Source organism: Dryobates pubescens, chromosome 17 (assembly GCF_014839835.1).
Source record: "Dryobates pubescens isolate bDryPub1 chromosome 17, bDryPub1.pri, whole genome shotgun sequence".
Taxonomy (NCBI): Eukaryota; Metazoa; Chordata; class Aves; order Piciformes; family Picidae; genus Dryobates; species Dryobates pubescens.
In genome coordinates this window covers 7,647,831-7,668,247 of record NC_071628.1, presented here as the reverse complement: position 1 = coordinate 7,668,247, position 20,417 = coordinate 7,647,831, and the positions used below count along the sequence as shown (strand labels likewise).

Sequence of the window (20,417 nt, the reverse complement as noted above, 5' to 3'; positions counted from 1 at the left end):
GGGAATAGCCTGCATCAAACACTGAGGGCACTCAGGATGCTCTGAAAGCCAGCATCTTCTTTTGGTGCAAACTGGCCAGTTCTGAGTACCAGCATTCAAATTCTTTCTGTAGATGAGGCATGCAACAGCTGCCCACTTATCTTCCTGGTACTCATCTAGATGACTTTTAAAGCTCCCTTCCAACCCAAAGCTGTGGGGCTCCCTGGAAGGTAAAGGGCAATGAGGGTTCTCAATGCAGGAATAGAAATGCATAAAAGCATCAGGTTCTGTGCCTCAGTGTGAAATATTAGCAAAGCACAGAATTTCTTGCTAAAGCTATCCCAAGAGGCAGGTATGTGAGCCCAGTTTCTGAACAGAGAATAGCCAGAGACATGGAAGTCAAACATCTTGCCCACCATAACCATCTGCAGACCTTCAGTGTGTTGGACTGGAATGAAATCCCATCCTCAGATCAGCTCCTGATCCCAAAGTTTCCAGTGTGCAGGAACAGTTTTATTCCAGCCTGGGTTTTTGCCTGCCACTAAGGTAGCTTCAGCTGACATTGAGCTAAAAGGTGGATTTGCTGCATCAGCATGGAGCAAGGCACTTTGAAAACAACCTGATGGCACTTACACCTCAACTTTGGGTGAACACAGCTCTGTTTTCTGGGCTTAGCCACAAGAGGGTGGCATGATGATGTGCACCAAGCAGCCTCCCTGCTTCTAGCATGGCATTTTCTAGCCAGCTCTGTAGATCTAATAAAACCTCAGAACAGATCCTTGGTTTTGGCATGTGAGCACATTTCCTGCTACAGAGGAGGCTGATGGTGTTTCTGAAGGCAGCCCCAAATGCGCAGCGTTCCTTGATGTCACTGTTCTCTGTGCCCAAACCCTGCCTTAGTTAGGAGGTGCCAGAGCAGCATATAAAATTTAGACTATTTAGAGCTTCGATTGGTAGTGGGTAAGTGCTGTAAGGAGAAGTCCACAGATGTTGTTTATGAGCAAATATTATTTTTCACAGTCAGGCAAGTTTACAAGACAGTGATGTTCTTACACAACTGCTTTATAACACATTGTGACGTTTCTAGTGGGACTTTATTGGATTATAGCTGACAGTGAAGAAGCTGGTTAACAAATACACACAAAAAATACTCACATGGCAGCAAGGGACACTAACTGAAATGAAACAGATTGATCTCATCTAAAATCTACCCCCAGCCTTGGCTTCTTCTCAACCAAACCATCAGTAACCCAGCCTGAGTCACTCTGAATCAGGAATGAGCCGACGTGTCTCTGTGTAAGAAGAGTTAGTATCTGATTTTACAAAGCCTCGCTTGGGAAACAAGCCCCAACAAGAGCAAGAAACAGGGCACAGGGGATGTCCAGGTAGCAGTAAAAATTGAAAAGACAAACCCCCCACTCAAGAACCATGTGCAAAGCTTTATAAATGCTACTTAAACATGTCAGCATGTTACCTTAACAGGACAGCTCTCCCTGCACAGACAGAGAGGGGAGGTTGGCACTCTGAATACACCCTAGCCTCGCTGTTGTTTCACAGCCTGGCGCTCACTGGAATCAGAGTCCCTCATCCTGGATCCACGCAGGTCTCTGCAGGGTGCGAGAGCCTCGGCTCACTGGTGGCTCTGGCTGCCGGGCCAGGGCCCTCATTTGCAGAAATCCCTTTTGCCGTGAACATATTTTAAATGCAAGCTTCCGAATCTCATTACTTGCTGTCTTTTCCTCTTCCATTCATTTTTCACCTAACAATGCACCTGCCAATATCTGCCCCTGAGCCCCATTTTAAGTAGCATTTTCCATAATTAATGTCACACTTCTGCTCCCTATCTATCTTTGGCAACTGCCGACCGCCTGCAGCAGGACCAGAGGAAGAGGGAAAGCCCTCCCTGGGTATAACAATAACACAACACCCATTCCTGGAAGAATGATGAGATGGGCTGTGTAATAAATATTTATAAGAGCAAGCGTAATGAAATGAATGTGTAGTATACTGAGGCTCCCTTAGGGTTTGGTCATCACATGTTTTTTTCCTCTTTTCTTTCTTCTCTGTTATACAGAATTGTCCTGATGTCCCTGGGTTGTCGAGCAAATTGCTTATTGTGTTGCTCACTTACACAATGCATGTTATTATGTGCAACCAGCTGCTCCTGTTTGGCATTGCTCACACACACAGAACAGGAGGCTACCCTCACTTCTCTCATCTGGGAAGTCAGCGTTCCCTCTAGCACCAAAGTTGCTGCCAGACCAGAAGTCGTCTGGCATCGAAGCGAGTCCCGCTGGTAAGGGTCCCCGAGAGACTCCTTTTCTGGGAAGACCAAGGTTGTGGTTTTGCAGCGAGTTTGAGCTGATCCAGCTTTGTGCTGCCACTGAAAGCTTCCTCTTGCCCCTGCATATTGCTATTGCTTTCCTTGTGCTGGCAGTAACTCTTGGGTGCTTGCAGGGTGAGCTGGAGCAGGGGACTGATTTCATTGTTATTGTTGTTGCCAATTAAGTTTTCAGCACCATCCTTTCCTCTGTCCATCTCCAGGCTCATTCAAGCGCTAATGCCATCACAAAGGAAAGAGCAGCCAACTCTTCTAGTAATTAGAGCAGCTTAAATCCATTAAAAAAACTGAGCCTCGGTGTTGCAGACCTGTCTGGAATCAGAGATTGTCAGAAATCAGAGCAAGGCTGTATCTGAGACTGGGAGGTTTAATCCTGCTTGGGAAAGAAAGAACCCAAACATGGTCCCAAACACGCCTCAGACACTGACTCCCTGTGAGATGAGGACTTCATACCTGCCAAACTGGGGGGCATCAACCCCCGGGGGAAGCTTTCACTGAGGAAGAGAGTGCTTCTGAACAAGTGCATCTGCCAAAGTCCTCTAACTTCAGAGCTATAGGGTCTGGCACCATGGGGATTTGTCTGAGCTGCTTTTCCTGATCTGGCAGGGGCAGGGAAGTGTGGGGGCAGGCTCAGTCTGCAGAAAAAGTGCTAAGTTTAAACAGTCCTCTTCAGTGTGAAGTGGATTAAATTAAGAGAATATAAAGCAACCTTTGCCTGGAATAAGAACATCCTCATTGTGATTTTTTTAGGGTTTCTGCTTTAAACTGCTCTGTCCCTTAATTTTGAGTTAACTTCCATTTCTTTCATTTTCTTTAATTAACTCTGACCCTGGGACACAGCTTCTTGATGCTCTGAACCCCAGCCCACAGGAGGCAGCCAGACAGCAGCTCCAGCAGTAGGATTCAAATGAGCCTAGAAGTGGATACCATGTGTCTTCTTGTTCCTTGCTGCGTTCTCTTTGAAACAGCTCTTCCCTGTTCTTTGGGTTTCTTTTATTTTAGGGGTTCTTCTTTGGGGGCAAGCAGTGTTCTTTACCTGCATTTGTTTAGTGTCTTGCACAGCTGAATCCCAGCAGTCTGAGTCCCACAGCTGCCAGCTGGAAGTAGACACAGGCTGCTTAGTGTGGCCATGGATTCACAACCTGGACAAATTCTAGTTCAGATACTCTGTGACATGTGCTGCCGTGCTTTGAGGTCTCTTGCACCTACATCAACCTCTTGGCTACAGGCTGACTGCATGGGAAAAGCTCCTGCTGAGCTAGATAAATTTTACAGCAGCTCTTCCTGGATTTTCCCAACAAACTCTTCATTGCTGGGGCCTTCACACTCTGAGATGTGTCCCATATAGTGTCCATATACCTGACTCACCAAGGATTTCTCTTTTTGAACACAAAAATAATGTCTCCTGAAGGGGGAACAAAAGCTGAACTACAAACACCAGCTGCTTGCTGCTGCTAGTCTTTGCCATTCACACTTTCTCAGCTCAAAGTATCAGAGGTTTGCAGCTATTGAAAAGTATAAAAAACCCCTCCTGGCTGGCAGGGATGGAAGCACTGGGGAGTCTGCAGCACATAAAAAGGGGCTTTTGCTTGCCATAAATATTGGGGCAGAAATGGCATTATCTGCAGAAGGAATGTCCCTTCTCTTGGCATGTCTGCTGTCACTTTGTTCTTTATGGACTTACAGCCAGGGAGTTATCTGATCCTTCCCAATCCTACAAAGTGGCTCTTTTCCCAGGCTCTCTTCTCTGTAAGCACCACAAAACGTCATTTCATGCAGGACAGGGCATCCCTGTGGGCAGCTGAAGCAGCTGATGCCTACTCAGGAGGTGTGACACTTCTTGCAGCCACAGGAGCAGCTCCTGTGAACGCACATGTCAGACAGCGTTGGCTTCAGTTGTGAAGGAGCTGCCCTGCAGAATCATTGCTTGTTGTGAACTCAGTTTGTGATGGTGCAGGTGAGAGAGGTGGATGGTGGGGACTTGGTGTTACTCCCACAGAGTAAGCATGTTGTCACTGTGAAAGGAGCTGGTGCTCTGGGTCACATTCACAGTTCAGGGGCTGTTTGCTAAATCTGCTTTTTGACTTTCCCCAGGGATAGATATTTGGGGATTATATCTGTTGGAAGCTTCAGTTTGTCAAAAAGCTGTTTCCACTGCCATGCAGTAAAACAGAGGTGCCAAGAAGGAATCAAGTAGCACTGTAATACCAGGCAGAGAGCGAAGACAAGAGTTAGATCTGGGTCTTTTGACACTAGTGCCTGCCCCTAACCTCTTTGCAGGGAGCTGGGTCAATGGCTTAGCATGGGCAGGTGCTGTTAACCAGCATACAGAACTTTGCAGACCACTGGCAATTTTGTTTGTTTTATACCACATTTGCCTGACTTTTAGGTAGAGGTTTACTTGCTTAAAGGGAAACAAAACAAGTCCAGGATTTGAGGCAAAAAGGACAGGGGTGTGTCTGAAAGAAACCACTGCCAGACATCCTGAGGAGACATTCCTGTACTGCCTCATTATAGCAATTGGACATCACCTTTAAAACCATCTCAGGCAGAAAGGAACAGGTGGGAAAGGCCCAGAGAGAAAGGAGGGTTTGAGGAGCTTGTTGGGTCTTTAGCTCCATGCTGGAGTAGTGCAGAAGCGAGCGTGGCTGTTCCTATCCCCTTTCCACAGGAGGTAAGCATATGGGCGGTGCAGGCATACGATGAGTGGATTTGCTGTGGCCTTATTACTCCCTCCTTCCTTCCTCCTTTGTAGCCAGTGCTGGGCAAAGCCTCCCTGTATGGCTGCCCAGAGCAGGGGGCTGCTGGCTCCCAGGGCTTGTCTGTGCTGAGAGTGCCAAAGACTAACAGAGTTGCACAACTGATACACATGGGAAACCTGCTTCCCCCCCAGCAGTCTTTCTGCTTTCATTTAAGTTTTTACAGTTCATTATACAAGCTAATAAATAGGAGGAGCTGGATTAAAAAGGTTTCTTTTTTCATATTCTGCATAGCTGGAGCCCTCTCTGCGTTCCACACCTCTCTACTAACTGGAGCACTGGGCAGCCTCTTCTCCTTTCACAGGCCAAAGCAGATCCCTTCCTACCCACTCTGGATGTGGCTTGCCTTCTGCTTGGCACCAGCCACTGCTGCCAGCAGAAGATCTTGGTGTCATTTGCCCTCAGGACAAAACCTGCACCTGCAGCTTTACACACAGACCTGCAGTGTGACTTTGTCTGGGATCCAGCCAAGCTGGAGAGACAGCAGCCTTGCTCTCCATCTTTCAGCACCCTTCAGATCCCCACCTCTCTTCCACTGCTTGGCTTGGCTGGTGGATGTGTCCTGCCTTTCTTTGCAGCAATGGGGTGTGGACAGACTGCCATGTATTTTATTTACTCTGTTTTTAAAGGCAGCTGAGAAGCATAGGTGAGACTTCAATGCCTGGAAAGCTCAATGAATGATAGACACTTCAAGGAACTGTGCTTTGAAATGAACCCCAGTGGGACTACAAACTGATGGAACCATGGAATCACTTAGGTTGGAAAACAGCTTTCAGATCATCGAGTCCAACCTTTAACCCACCACTACTAAGTCACCGCTTTAACAAGGTCTGTCAGCACCACATCTACATATCTTTTAAATCCCTCCAGATATGGGGACTTTACCACTGCCCTGAACAGCCTGTTTCAGGGCTTGGCAACCCCTTTGGTGAAGAAACTGTTCCTAACATCCAACTTAAACCTCCCCTGGTAAAATTTGAGGCTGTTTCCTCTTGCACTATCATCTGTTCCTTAGGAGAATAGACCAATTCCCACCTGGTTCCAGACTCTTTTCAGGGAGGTGGAGAGAGCCAGAAAGTCTCCCCTGAGCCTCCTTTTCTCCAGGCTGGACAACCCTAGGTCCATGAGCTGCTCCTCACAAGACTTATGGTCTAGACCTGTTTCATTGCCCTTCTTTGGACACACTCCAGCACCTCAATATCTTTGTAGTGAGGGTCCCAAAACTGAACCCAGTATTTTAAGTGCAGCCTCACCAGCACCCAGCACAGGGGGCTGCTGATTCCTGCCCTGGTCCTGCTGGCCAAACTATGGCTGATGCAGGTCAGGATGCTGTTGGCCTTCTTGGACATTTGTACACACACTGGCTTATATATAGCTGGCTGCTGACCAACACCCCCAGCTCCTTTTCTGCTAGACAGTTTCCAGCCATTCTGCCTCAAGCCTGGACCGTTCGTGAGGTTTTGTGACCCAAGTGCAGGACTCAGCACTTGGCCTTGTTGAACTTAACTACAGGTTTTGTCCCATTGTTCCAGCCTGTCCAGACCGCTCTGCAGAGCCTCTCTACCCTCAAGCAGATCAACGCCCCTGCCCAACTCGGTGTCACGACACCGTCACTGGTGCCCCTCTGCGGCCTGCCCGGGCTGTGCGGGGCAGCAGCCTCACCTCCTCCCGCAGACACAGCAGGGCCTGCGGGAGGGCAGCCATCAGCTCTCGCCCGTCCACCAGCCCTGGGCTGGCCGTGGCGGTGCAAGCTGCTGGGTGCCTTGTGCCCGTCCGACAGCGGAAAGCAGCGGGCGGGCAAGGGCTCCTGCAGCCCTGACGGGACAGAAGGGTTGTCAGAGTTGTGTCCCGTCGGGGTCCTGTGAGGGGGAAAAACTACGGCTCGGGAGCAGCGCGGTGTCCTCCACGCTCACCTGCGGCAAAAAAGAATAAAAAGCTCGAAGAGAAGGGGGGATGAATAATTAAAAAAAGCACATAAAATGTTTATAAGCCCGCGCTGGCCAGCCTGGGGAGCTGCCGGCCCAGCTGAGGAGCCCCGCACCTGCCGCGGCAGCCCGTCCGCCCCTGAGGGAACGGGGCCGCTCCCCCCCGCCGCGGGCTGGCAGCAACCTGTTGGTCCCGCCGCTGTTGGAGGAGGGCGGGAGGAACCCCCCTCGGCTCGGCGGCGAGCCCACTGACAAAGGCGGAGCAGCGGCAGGGCCGGGGCCGCCCCCCGCTCCCCCCCTCCGCCCCCGGCAGCGGGGCCCGGCGGCGCCGGCGGGCAGCGCGGGGCTGGGGCGCTCGCACAAGATGGCGGTGGGGCGGCGGGAGAACGTGCTCCCCTCTTAGATGCGGCCGCGGCGGCCCCTGCTCCCGGCGCCCGGCGGGGCTTACATGGCGCTGGAGGACCTGCTTTGTCTCTGCTTCTCCGTCGTCCTGGCTGTGCAAGGTGGGAGAGGAAGGAAAAGGTGGGAGGGTGGGAGGGGGTCGGTTGGTTGTCCCCCGAGCCCACGGACGGTCGCGCCTGGAGCCGCGGTGCCACCTGCCCTCAGTGCTGCGCCCAGCTCGGTCGTGGGCAGCGGCCGGCTCCCCGCGGGGATGCGCTTCTCGGCCGGGACCTTTTACATTGCCATTTCTCGCCCTCCCGTATCAGCCCTGAGTGGCCATTACCCCACCAACAGTCGCCTTCCCCTCCAGCCCCCCCGCCAGTTGCCGCCCCCCGATAGCCGTTCCTCACCCACCCCTCTCCATCTCCTTTTTCGTCCCCTTGAGTCGGGCCGCAGTCACACTCATGGCCTCGACCTGTGTCAGGACGGTGACTCATTTAGGGTCATCTTTTGTGGGTGACACAGGGCATTCCCCCCAGGGAGCCCCCTCTCAGAGGACCGCGCTGGGGAGGGGAACAGATCCAGCAGCAGTAACCCTCGGTCAAGTTTCCTCCGGAGGGACGGCTGCTGCTCCAGGCTGGCCTGGGGACGAAGCACTTGTCTGGCCTGGGGCTGGCCCGGAGCAGGCCCAGGTGTCTAGCAGGGCCGTGGCAGGGACCTTCATCTCCCCTCGCCCCACAGCCAGCGGTGCAGGACGCCTTGGCGGGCAGATGTCCCGTTGGTCAAGGAAGAGAGCCAGGGGTAGCCGTGCTCCTCGCACCCGTGTTTTGCAATGGTTATGCAAAGGGCTCTGTGCGCGGGCACACGTACGCCCGGATGGCTTTCTGCCTTTGCCGTCGAAGTTTGCGTCGAGGGGCCTTGGAGCTGTGGACCTTGGGGTGCGTGATTCATTCCCTGTGCCTGCACAGACCTTCCAGTGCTTTTGTCCTCATCGTCAAGAAGGGGTGGGAAAGGTGTAGGCTGGTGGAGCTGCACCAAAATATTTGAGCCATATGTGTTCCCTGCAGTTGCTCTCGTTTAGAAGAGCCTTCTAGGGAGAGGGAATGCAGTGGAGGACCCATCCCTATGCCACTGTACATTTTAATTCCTTTTTATGATGCATTCAGGTTTAGCAGAACATAATAACAGCACGAAGAATGTTTAGTCTTTATGGCTTCAAAAATAGCGCTTTGGGGGGAGAAAATGGTGTGCTGGACAGCTGCAGGGTTGTTTTGCTTTCCTTTCTTTTTTTTTTCAGACCACTTTGAGTCCCCGTAAGGGGTGGGTTATCACTTGATATAGGTGCAGCCTTAACGGTGGTTGTGTGTAGGACCGAATAACAGCCCATGTCAGTGGCCCATTGCTGTTGCATGTGGGTTTCTCTAGATGGATGGAAGTCTGTGACCCCACTAGCAGACAGACGGCTAAGCTGAGGTGTGTGGGAGCTGTTTCTCCTGTGTGTTTGAGCAAACGGCTAAGTGGATCCCTAGGCTTGTAATGGAGAATAATGATTTGAAAGAGAGAAGGGGGGTGGTGGAGTGGATGTTGTTTTTCAAACCTACTTCAGTGAGAAAACTTCAAATGCTTTGCGGGAATTCGCAGTCTTGACTTCGCTGCTTTATTTGCAAGCAATTAGGCAAGTAGTGGAAGTTGGTTCTGTTTGTTTTCTAACAATGGGCCGTGTATTGTGTAGAGAGGTACTAAGTGCCTCTGCGCGCAGGCTGTGGACGTGCTGCTTGGTGCATGTGGATGTGCTTTCCAACAGGTGGGTTTGATTCTGAAAAGAAAAACATGGACTTGTTTCAGTCTGAAATTAATTTGGCAGAGGGTTGGAATGGTTTTGGGAAAGTCTGCATTTGATCCCGAAGCCCACATGTTTTGATCCAAAGTTCAAGCCTCACTGGGTATGAAATACATAAGAGAGGAGTAGACTGGAAAACCTGCCCTACTCTGTAGACTCGATGGAAACTCTGCCAGTTTACACTAGCTGGGGATGTCATCCAGTGGTTTGAAAGCCTTCTGCCTGCCCTACTTTGAGACTGTTTTCCCTGCAGTAGCAGGAAAAGATTTAAGAGAAGAAACGAAAAACAAAGCAACCCCTCTTCAGTTGGCTCTGGCAAGGGGGTTATGCTGGTTGCTTTCCTCGGGGCTCTCTGCAGGGGATGTGTTGGTGGGAAGTGGGCTGAGCTTTCCATCCGAGGGATCAGCTGAAATCCGTCTGGGTTTATGTCGTTTGGACTTGTGGTTGAGTTCTCTTGCTGCAGAACAGATTTCCTTTACCTAACTTGAGTTGTGATTCATTTTATCCTTCCTGTTGCATTTGTCTTGGCGGTGTCACCCCGCAGCATGCCTGGGGAAGTTGCTGTTGCTGTCGTTGGGGGATCTCATGTCTCCATCGCTGCTGTCACCTGCACTTTGTAGGACGTTGCCTGCGTGCAGAACCGTTTGCCCTCTTGGCGGTGGTGGTCGGTTGTCACCTGTCCTTGGCTGGGTGGGAAGGAGGCAGGGTGAGTGATGCAGGGAAGGGGTATTTCTTACGCTGTCCTAGAAGTGAGTGGCAAGGATGGTGCCAAAGACTCACGTGCACCACGTTAGAGAGGTTTTCCCTGTATTGTGATTCCGGGGGCAGATTTCTCACACGGGAACTTGCTGCCATTGTGCTGTGGCTGTCGTGACAGCCGGTCTCTGAGCCCTGACAGCAGAGGCTGTTCCAAAGTGGAGAATGTTTCAGTCGGTGTTTCCCTGTTTCTCTTCTGGTGTGTGACTAAAGGAGACACACTCAGGCTTGGTTCTGGTTTTGTTTTCCCTGGTTTCCCTAGCTTTTTGCTTCTCTTTTCCCTTTTTTTTGTGTCCTCTCCTTTCACTCTCTTGGAATTCCAAAGTGAAGCAGAGCCCAATAATTTCCTGATGTCTCCCCACTTTCTGCAGCAGACTTCTGGCAGCTGTAGCAAGTTTGACCTGCTGGGGGGTGGGGGGGGGCCCACGTGGGGTGGGTGTATTGCTGATAGTGCAAGAGTCGCTTCAGCGTGGTGCAGGTCATCGCTGAAAAAGAAAACATTTGGCAATCTGCCCTTCCTTGGGCATGAGGGAATTATTCTTCCTGCATCCAGGCTTGCAGGAGCTTTTGTGGTATGGCACAGCTCTCTCTGCGCTGGGGACACCAGAACCACCTGTGTTTGGGAATTGCAGGGGTGGGTTGGGTGTTGCAGTGCACAACATCTTGCCCGAGTGCCTGCTGTGGTGTTACACAGAATCACAGAATGTTAGGGGTTGGATGGGACCTTGAAAGATCATCCAGTCCAACCCCGCTGCCAGAGTGGGATCATCTAGAGTAGGTTGCCCAGGAATGCATCCAGGTGCATTTAGAATGTCTTCAGAGAAGTAGACTCCACAGCCTCTCTGGCCAGCCTGTTCCAGTGTTTTGTCACCCTTACAGTGAAAATTTTTCCCTTGTGTTCATGTGGAACCTCCTCTGCTCCAGCTTGCACCCATTGCCCCTTGTCCTGCCTTTGGACATCACTGAGTAGATCCTGGCTCCATCCTTCTGGCACTGCCCTTCACATCTTTATAAGCATGAATGAGGTTACTCCTCAGTTTCCTCCAGGCTAAAGAGCCCCATCTCCCTCAGCCTTTCCTCACAAGGGAGATATTCCACTCCCTTGATTGTCTTTGTGGCTCTGTGCTGGACTTCTTTAAGCAGTTCCATGTCCTTCATGAACTGAGGGGTCCAGAAGTGGACACAATATTCCAGATGCAGCCTCACCAGAGCAGATTTGGTCCAGTTGCTTCATCTGCATTGACATCCTCAGGACCCATCTTCAGACAAAACTAGAGGTGCTACACAGATCTGTCAAATGTATTGAGAGGGTGAAGTTCGTCAGTGAGGATCAAATCCATCAATAAGGATGAAATCCATCAGTAAGCATTCAGCACATCTATGATCATCACTGATTCCAGCTGTCCCAAGGGCAGGGTGCTGCATTGTCCCACGCTGGCTCACAAACTTCTGCCAGAGTATTGCTTGCTGGGTAATTTGAGCTCTGCCTCCCCAGAGGCTGGCTGTTCTCCCCGGGGGAAAATCCAGGTGCTGATGAACCAGTGTGGACACTGTCAGCTTTAGAGATGCTGCTCACACAATTTACACTCCCCCTTCCTGTTTAAATGGCTGCCTGGCCATTAAAGCCTAGTCATGGTTACATAATTAAAATGGGAATTAATATTTAATCTGATTGTAATTTGTTGCTGGAATCCATCCCAAACTGTATCTCTGCATGAGGTGAGTGAGTACCTGAGGGAAGACTGAGGCCGGTGTTACACGCAGAGGGTTTTCTGCTTGGACACCGAGAATTACAAGCCTGCCTTGGGTGATGGGAGAAACCCTAACCTTTGCAAACCCAGAGTGATCCCAGTCGTTTTGTTATCTGTAGGAAGCAAATGTTTGCTTTATAGTCAGCTGTAATGCTAGAGGGGATATGGTAAATCCTTGTTATCAGTATTTGCCAAGCGCACGTTGGGCCAAAATCAACTCTGGTGCAATGGTTGCATTCTGCAGGAGAACTGGACCCTACTTCTCTACAGCCTTCTTAGCCTGGTTTTCTGCTTAATGTAGTCATGCTATCTGGTTGTCTGTCCATCTCCCTTTCCTTTTCCAGGTGGTTCTTGGACCTGCTGGTCAGTCACAGCTAGTGTGGATATGGAGAATTCAGGGTTTGTTGAAAATAAGTGGTCGAGTAGAGGAGAGAGAGAGGCATTTTCTGCATCAGCTGAAGGAGAGGCACTTGAAAACCCACCTAGGGGAGAAACCTGAAGTACTTCAGCTACAGGAAGAGTTTTGAACAGAGCATGCACCTCATTTGGGTAGGACAGGGTACTTTAGTCACAAGACAGAAATCACAAGGCTCAAGTCCTTGTATCCAGTCGCTTATTTTATTTTGGCAGTCTTGTGTGCTTTAAAACATGCCCTGGTGTTCTGGTAATGCCAGCATTCACATCACAGGGCCTGCTAGCTGTTTCGTTTTCCTCTCCTCTTGGGAAAGCATTTTCTGAACACAGGAGTTGGAGCTACTGTGACATTGGCTCTTTCTGTTGTCTTTTAGCCTGGAGAAGAGGAGACTCAGGGGTGACCTTATTGCTCTCTACAACTACCTTAAGGGAGGTTGTAGACAGGCAGAGGTTGGTCTCTTCTCCCAGGCAAACAGCACCAGAACAAGAGGACACAGTCTCAGGCTGCGCCAGGGGAGGTTTAGGCTGGCGGTTAGGAGGAAGTTTTACACAGAGGGAGTGATTGCCCATTGGAATGGGCTGCCTGAGGAGGTGGTGGAGTCACCATCACTGGAGGTGTTCAGGAGGAGACTTGATAGGGTGCTTGGTGCCATGGTTTAGTTGATTAGGTGGTGTTGGATGATAGGTTGGACACAATGATCTTGAAGGTCTCTTCCAACCTGGTCTGGTCTGGTCTGGTCTATTCTATTCTATTCTATTCTATTCTATTCTATTCTATTCTATTCTATTCTATTCTATTCTATTCTATTCTATTCTATTCTATTCTATTCTATTCTATTCTATTCTATTCTATTCTATTCTTTGTGTCAGTCTCTTGCCATCTCTGCCTCAGTTTCCCTGTTTGTTCCAGCTGGGCAGAAGCTGCTGTTGAACACTGTAAATGTAAGAAGAACATTATTACTCTAGGTGCCCTTTTGGCTTTTATTAAAATCCCATGAGTAAGTGACCTCTATGTGCTGCTTGTACTTGTCTGATTTAATGACCTTTTGGTGAGGAAACTCACAGTTGTTAAAACAGCATCTGCTCTTGAAGAGCAGGGTTGAGCTGTGTTTTCACAAGCCCTTCCAGAGATGCTAAACCCCATGCCAGATGTAAGGTTTGACTTTCACTGGTATGCTAAAGGCATCCTTGAAACACCACTGAATTTTCCTTTTTCTGGAGAGTAACAGAGGGGAAGAGCTGGTCAGTGTTTACTTCTGGGAAGGTAGATAGCTGCTGAGAAGTTCTCTGGGAGAACTGAAACTCTTGATATTAAGCCTTGTTTGACCATATCTCATGCTTTCCCGTTGGCAGGTGTAGGTCATGGTGCTTCTCCCTTGGATGTGTTTTTTGCTCATGTGTTGTTTCCCATGGCAGGGGGGTTGTAACTAGATGATCCTTGAGGTCCCTTCCAACCCTAACAACGCTGTGGTTCATGTCACTGATGCCCTTGGTGTCTGTTTGAGTCAGATCCTTTCCTGCTGTTAATCCCTGGGATCCTGCTGTTGTGATACGGGCCTGCTTTATCTGAGAGTCCAGCAGATGTAGTCTGTTATCTCTGTGGGTAATGAACATACTTTGTGGTGGTTATGATAAGCAATTTCTGTATTCCACTGAAACTTTCATATCAGACATTCTGAAATGACTCAAAAATCTACCTCTGTGTTTTAAATGCAGTTGCCTGTTCCTGCCACGTTGCGTTCAGCTGAGCTGTTGACCAACCTGCTTTATTCTACACTTTCCTGGGCTTTAATGTTTTGGTTTTGTTTTTTTCAAGATCTCTTGAGTGGATTTCTGGAGGACAGGTCATTAATATTAAAGGTATGTTAATGACATATAAGCCTCCCCAGAGGTTGCTCCCACCCCAAATTGTTGGGAGAATTAAAATCTAGTGTGTGAAGCTATTGCGTTTGTGCTCAGTCTGCTCTGGTCCTGGCCTTTATTCTGCCTGAGTTCCTTTCTCTCATTTCCTGCTTGGGTCTTTGAAGCACTTGCCCTTTGGAGTTGGGATGACTTAGCACCTTATTAAATGTAAGAATTTGGGAAATTAGACAATTAAAATGGAACTCCAGAGAATGGTGCTGAGATGGCAGAAATTGGAGCAGAGGTGGAGCAACCCTGGGCTGCAGAAGTGATAGCAGGCTGGCCACAGGTTGTGGGGAATGTGCTAATGTCCTGCTTTATGTTTGTGCTGGGCAGTATGCATCCTTGATAGTTTCTAAATTGACTATTGATAGATAGTCAACCTAATTGGTGTGACCAAACAGGCCATTACTTAATGGAATGGGTTTCCAGTGCTGTGTTGTGTGAAAGCGCCAGGGTTTTGGCACAGCCTGGCTGTTGGTGCGTGCAGGGCTTTGATAAATCTTCTTTTCCAAAAGCATCAGCAGTGCTTATAGGTTTTAAAAGTGCCTGAAGTTCTGCACTTGGTGCCAAACTGTCCTCTCTGTGCCTCCTGGCTGATTAGTTGGATCTGCTTTGCAGAGTGGGTGCATGTATTTTCCAAACAAAAGTGGAATTGTGCCCAATATTAAAGGAAAACTAGTCAAGTGTTTACTGATTTGTTATTGCTGCAGCTGAGAAGGCTTTCGTGTTCCTTTGGAAATCTGTGTCCTCTTTGTCTCTTTTTTGGTGATGGTCTAGCAAAACCCAGTGTGCTCCTCCTAGTGCTACCATTTCTGCTTTACAAGGATGAGATGTATAGTCCCTCTCTTAATTGTGTGGACCCTAGAGGCACTGGGCTGGTTGCAGCCCAGTTATGCCCTACCAGTTGCACTCGTCTGACACCTGGCAAAGCCTTGAGAGAGGTTGTAGGAAGGCGATTTGGAGCTTTCCATGACCAAAAAGGACAAGGGTCAGGGAGGGCAGAGAATTAGCAGATGTTCAGGATGATGTTTAGGGGTTTAGCCTGCGGTGTTGGGATAGAAGATAAAGCTGATGTATGAGATGCCAGGGCTCCTTTGTGGTTATCTTCAGCGGTGGGGAAGAAGTGTGGCATGGGGTGGAGGATCTGGGCTGCTGGCTTGACTGTGTTATTTCCTGTTAGACATGTATTCTCCCCTGCCATGGAGGCTCAAACAGCTCTGCTGTTAGAGAATCCAGGAGGATGATCATGTGCTCTGCAGGTCTGTGTGGTGTTGTGTAAAAAGGCATCTTGGCAAAGTAGGCAAGGAAGAGAAAAGAGGGAAAAAGAAACCCAGCATCTGATCCAATCCCAGCTCCTTTGCTGGGTTGGCAAAAATTGTTTAGATTTTCCTTCCCAAGAATGATTTTGTAAACATAATACTGCTTATTAGCCATGTAAATTACTGTCATTGGTGGCAATTGTGATGGAAAGCTAAGTGTCTTGAAACTCCAGTTTGATTTATTCCTCCTGCCCCCCAGCCCACCCCTCCTCTCCCCAGCTTGCTAACCAGTTGTTTGTGTCAGTGTTGATTGTGGCTTTTGTCAGAGAAATCAAAATATTGAACAAAATTATTTAGCTCTGTTTTTCTTAGGTCACAGTAAATGCAACTTTTCTTCCTTTTCTTTTGTACTTTTTCCTCTGTACTGAAAACAAAGTGAACCTTTCCTCGAGGAGATGAGCTGTACGTTCCTGAAGTCAAATGTCATCCACTTGAAGAGGGTCCTTAGGAGCAGGCTTCATATCTGGAGGCTTTCCTCAAGAGCCTGTCAGCTGAAAATCTGGCTAGCAGCTCTACCTCAAGTACTATTGTGAGGTTTTCTTTACGTGCAAAGTGGGGAGAGAAGGAAGTTTCTCCCAGCTGCTGGCAGAGAATAGCTTCCCATTTACTTAACGGTGGTGGCTGCTGCCAGGATTTTCTGTGTAGCAGCAGAGGGAGTTAAGTGTGGGGTGAAAGGCTTCAGTAACACTTCAGCATCTGGGCACGAGGCTCAGCCCTCAAATAATTCTTCTCACTGTTTTTTGTGCCAGTCAAGGCACTTGGGTAGTTCTGTAGGTTTAAGGCTAGCGAGGCTGTGTTGCCTTTGTGTGTACTGCAGGAAGCTGAGGATGTTTCTTGTTTGGGGTTTCATGGTTGTGCTTCAACAAGAACATCTAAAGAGCAGCATCCACTTCTGACTTAATGTCTTGTGGCTGCCTGTCCAATGCAGCCCCTTGGTAAGCTGGCTTGATGTCCCCACTCTGTGATGTGATTCTTGATTTTGTCTGAATTTACCTAGCTGTGGTTCATTGGTGTACATGGAGACAGGTGCTGTAGTGCAAAGCCTCCTTGGGAGTAGTGTGTGCACAGTGATCAGACCTTCTGGTGACCTGCTCTTTACTAAGCTGCATACATGCAGATCCTGGAGTCTCTCACCTGTTTCCCATCTCTGAATCTCAGCCTTCTGTAGCTAACACTGCTGTAAGTCAAAGCCCTGCTTTTCTCAGCAGTTAGGTGTTTGCTCAGCAGAGGAAATTTCTTAGCGACTTTGAGTCAGAGCCTGACTTTTTGGGACTGGATGCTGCGAGTCTCCGGGGGCACCTGTTCCCCTGCAGCTTAGTGCAGAGCTGCCATATAGCTTGGACAGCCGGTGCTGGATGTGGCTTTCCAGATGTGTTGGGATCAGAGCCAAGCAGAGGGAAAAGTCAAGAAACCTCCAGCTCTGGGAGGGCTTCTTTGGTAAGTGGCTGAGCTCTTGCTGAGGCAGAGTTAGGGTGCTGCAGCAGGACACTCACACACAGGAAACTAGAAGAAGAATTGGCAGGGCAAGGGTGTGCAGCTTCCATAAAGCTTCTAGAGAGGAAGGCTGCTGTCTTGTCGAAGTTGGAGTTACACTTGCATAGAAAAATACTCTCCTAGTCTTACAGCAGCTTTCACCAAATAACATCTTGTCTACATCCTCCATCAGTACATCAGGTACAGGTGGAGCATGTGGGGCTTTGCCCTCTCCCACTCATTAAGATGCCTCTGCCCTTTTCCGTGTCTCCCACACAGCACAGTTTTTATACTCTTGTGTAAATGTTTCCAGCCCCTGGCCAGCTGTGTCCCTGGAGCAGCACTGAGCTTTCAGAAGCAGGAAACCAATAGTAGGGCTTCTCAGGCTTTAGGATGGAGACATTTGGTTCCCTGCTGCATGACACACTTAAGAGTAGCTTCAGGCAATCCTTTGTTTGCATCATAGTTTTTAATTGGTAAAATGAGGTATTAAAATTCTTGCCTGAGAAGCTGAGCACGGGATGGAGGTGTCCAGAGGCTGCAGGGCAGCGTGCTTTAGGTGTGTGCTTCAGATGTGGAGAGCTGGGGAATAGGTGCTGTACAAAATGCATCTGGTGACATGGCTGTGCAGGTGTGGTTGTGTCTGTCCGTGGTGTGTCAGCAATGGATGTGTGTGGGTGCAGTGTGAACACAGAGCTGTGTACATGGGCTGTGCAGGCCTGTCAAAGAGAATTCCTGGTTACTTGCTTATGGATGTTAAAGTTGGTGAGTTTCAAAAAAATGCTGCCCTTGTGGGGAATATTTTCCTCTCACCAGAAGCTTGTTAGAGTGGAAATTTCACAGGACTTAGTTTTATAGTTTTTCCTAAGGTGAAGTAATTGGGTATTTTGGAAGGGGGAAGACAGCAGTGTGGATGTGTGTTGTTATGTAGGCGTCATAAAAAATGTGACTTGGATTATCCTGCGAGCTAGCTGAGAGAAGGGCAGATCTCTGCTGGAAAATGCAAGTGATTATAGGTTGGTGACTAGCAAATAATCCTTGGCTAATATGGAGTGGGCTCAATTAATGTTAATCCTTGCTCAGCAGTAGTAAAAGTTGGATAAAGTCAAGGCGATTTTGCAAGGCTGTTACTGACCTGAACGCGGGAGCGAGCACAGAGCGTTCCCTGAAATGAAACCGCTTCTTTGGAGGCAGCAGCAGTCTCCTCATCCCCCTCTTACACTAGAGAAAGAGAGATTCAGAGTGGCCCAAAATGACCTGGTTGTGAAGATGAGGATTTCTCTTGTGCTGATGTAATGTGCTGTGGCACATGGCACCTCATTAAGAGAGGAGCAGCAGTCTAGATTAATGGAAATAAATCTAGGTTTAATAATAAATGAGGTTGTGTTCTTTGGTCCAGAGCAGTCACCATCCATAGTGCTCATCTAGCAGTCTGATGCACAAAGGCAAAACCACTCCTCATCATGGAGAAAAATGGGTGATGTGGGTGTTTTGGCTGAAACCTCAGTATCTAAGTCCAAGTGTTGTTATGAGCGTTTCGGTGAAACAAGCAGAATCGCAGAGACCGGGGGGGGGAAGCATCACATCCAAACCTGGACCCCCTTGAAACAGGAGGGCCTCAGCATGGTGTGATGGTCCCCACACACTTTCTGCTACTCAGATACTGTGGCACTGAAAGTGTGCCCTTCACCATTTGGAAGCAGACCCAGGCCTTTTACCGCTTTGTCCTCAAACTGTCAGGTTTCAGCTGGCTGCAGCTTTGGAAAAAGGGGAGATTTATGTGCTCCAAAGAGAAACTTGGGCTGACAGTGGGGAAATGCACTGTAAATGTTGGAAAGTTAAACAGCCAAGTAGGTGTGAGGGAATTTGGAACACAGGCTATGAAATACATTTTCCTCCAGTTCATATAGAAGCAAGTGCAAATCTGGAAAATGGGAGGGCAAATTACCACCCATTCTGACTGAGTGCTAATCTTCTTCACTGCTCCTTGTTTTCCTCCCCCTTCAAGGATGTCCCAGTAGCCATGGATGCAGGTTTTATTTTGCTGTTTCTCCTAACACGATCCCTGAGCTGTAAGAGCTCACTTTGCATTTTCAATGATAACTGAGTTTCCAGATCACAGTCAGATGCTGTCTTTTAAAACTGGACTAGGAGAGAAGTTACACCAGGAGGATGCAAAGTCCTGAGATGATGAGGTCCTCGCTAAGGTCGTTGTGTTGTCTGGCTGTGGGCACTCCTGTGACCGAACAGTTTGCCATGGCCTGTTTCATTGTTTTCGGTGCCTCTTTCTGAGACCTACCCTCTTATCTGCTATTGTCCAGCTAGGGCTGGCTGGCTGTATTGATAATGGACCTTTGTGGGTTAGGTGATAACAAAAAGGAGCAGAGCGTGGCTGGATAAAGCCAGGGGTAGTCCGTGCCCGTGGAGGGAGCTGGTTTCTGACATCACAGCCAGGCAGCGAAGCTCAGATGGGTTTTGTGACTTCCCAGGGGCTGTGGATGGTGGCAAAGCTGTGCCTGGACAGAGCCTGGTTCTTTGTCTGGACTGCTTACACTGTCTATTCTCTGCAAAATTACCTTCTGGTTAAGCCCCCTCCTCTTGTGTCCCCATGCTGTGTGAGTGGTATGTGTGCTCTATGGCTCTCATGTCCACCCAGAGCAGTGAATCCTCTCTTGGGATGATACAGGCTTTTGGTATCAGTTGTTTGCAGTGGGCTGTTAAACCATACTTGCCTGTCAGTTTTCCTCATAGTTGTTCTGAATTGTCTTCTGTTCCCCTGTGTGCTGGCTCATTATTTCTCATTAATTCATGGTCTGTGCAATTACCTGGAAATACAGGAGAGCTGGCAGGAGTTTGATGAGCCTGACTTCTCCAGGGTAGGTGACTTTGTAATGATACAGGATGGAAGAGTTGGTGCTTGTCTTCTTGGAGGGGCATGTTGCACACCCAAGCCTTGCTTCTGGGCCTCTCTGAAGAGAGTTGGAAAGCACAAGGGGCAGAGAGAGGGACTGGGTGTGCAGACCAGAGCTGTTCTTAATGTTTTGTTATTTGGCACTTTACAACCTGTCCTGAAGAGACTCTTCAGACGTGAACCTCAGCCTATCAAAAATATGAAAGCAGGGGAGGCTCTTTGCTTAACTTTTGGAAAACTAGAAGCATGCAACAAATTGTAAATACCTGCCAGGGTGGTTTTTTGTTGTGAAAGCTTCCAGCTCAGTCTGAGGGGTGCCTGTGTCTTGGGCTCTGTGTCAGAACAGCGTCACCCCTGCAGAAGGGCTCTTTGCCCCTTCTCTTTGCAGACAGCATTTCAGGTAAGAACAGAGGTGTGATCTGGTTCTATTTTTGCCAGGAGAAAGCCAGCACACAGTGAGATAAAAGGTCTGTCTCTGATTAGAACATCACAGTTTCTCTGCCTCTAGCTTGTGTTTTAACAGCAAAGACATTGCACTGCTGGTTTCTCCATGTGCTCCTCCTTTTTAAGGGCTGCATTCATAGATGGACTTCCCAGCTGCTCTTCATGGAAGCTGACAGGTGTTTTCACAGTTAGAGCTTAGGCTGTTGGTGGAGAAGGAGT

The 20,417-nt window shown here is 48.9% G+C and overlaps 1 protein-coding gene across 1 annotated transcript in view; it reads left to right on the top strand.

Moving 5' to 3' along the window:
* Positions 1 to 7,304: 7,304 nt before the first annotated feature.
* Positions 7,305 to 20,417, top strand: part of IGDCC4 (immunoglobulin superfamily DCC subclass member 4) — a 106,033-nt gene continuing 92,920 nt past the window's right edge. The window contains exon 1 of the mRNA XM_054168732.1: positions 7,305 to 7,507. Coding sequence (XP_054024707.1) covers positions 7,408 to 7,507 — 100 coding nt within the window. The 5' untranslated portion in view covers positions 7,305 to 7,407. The remainder of the gene's footprint in view (positions 7,508 to 20,417) is intronic.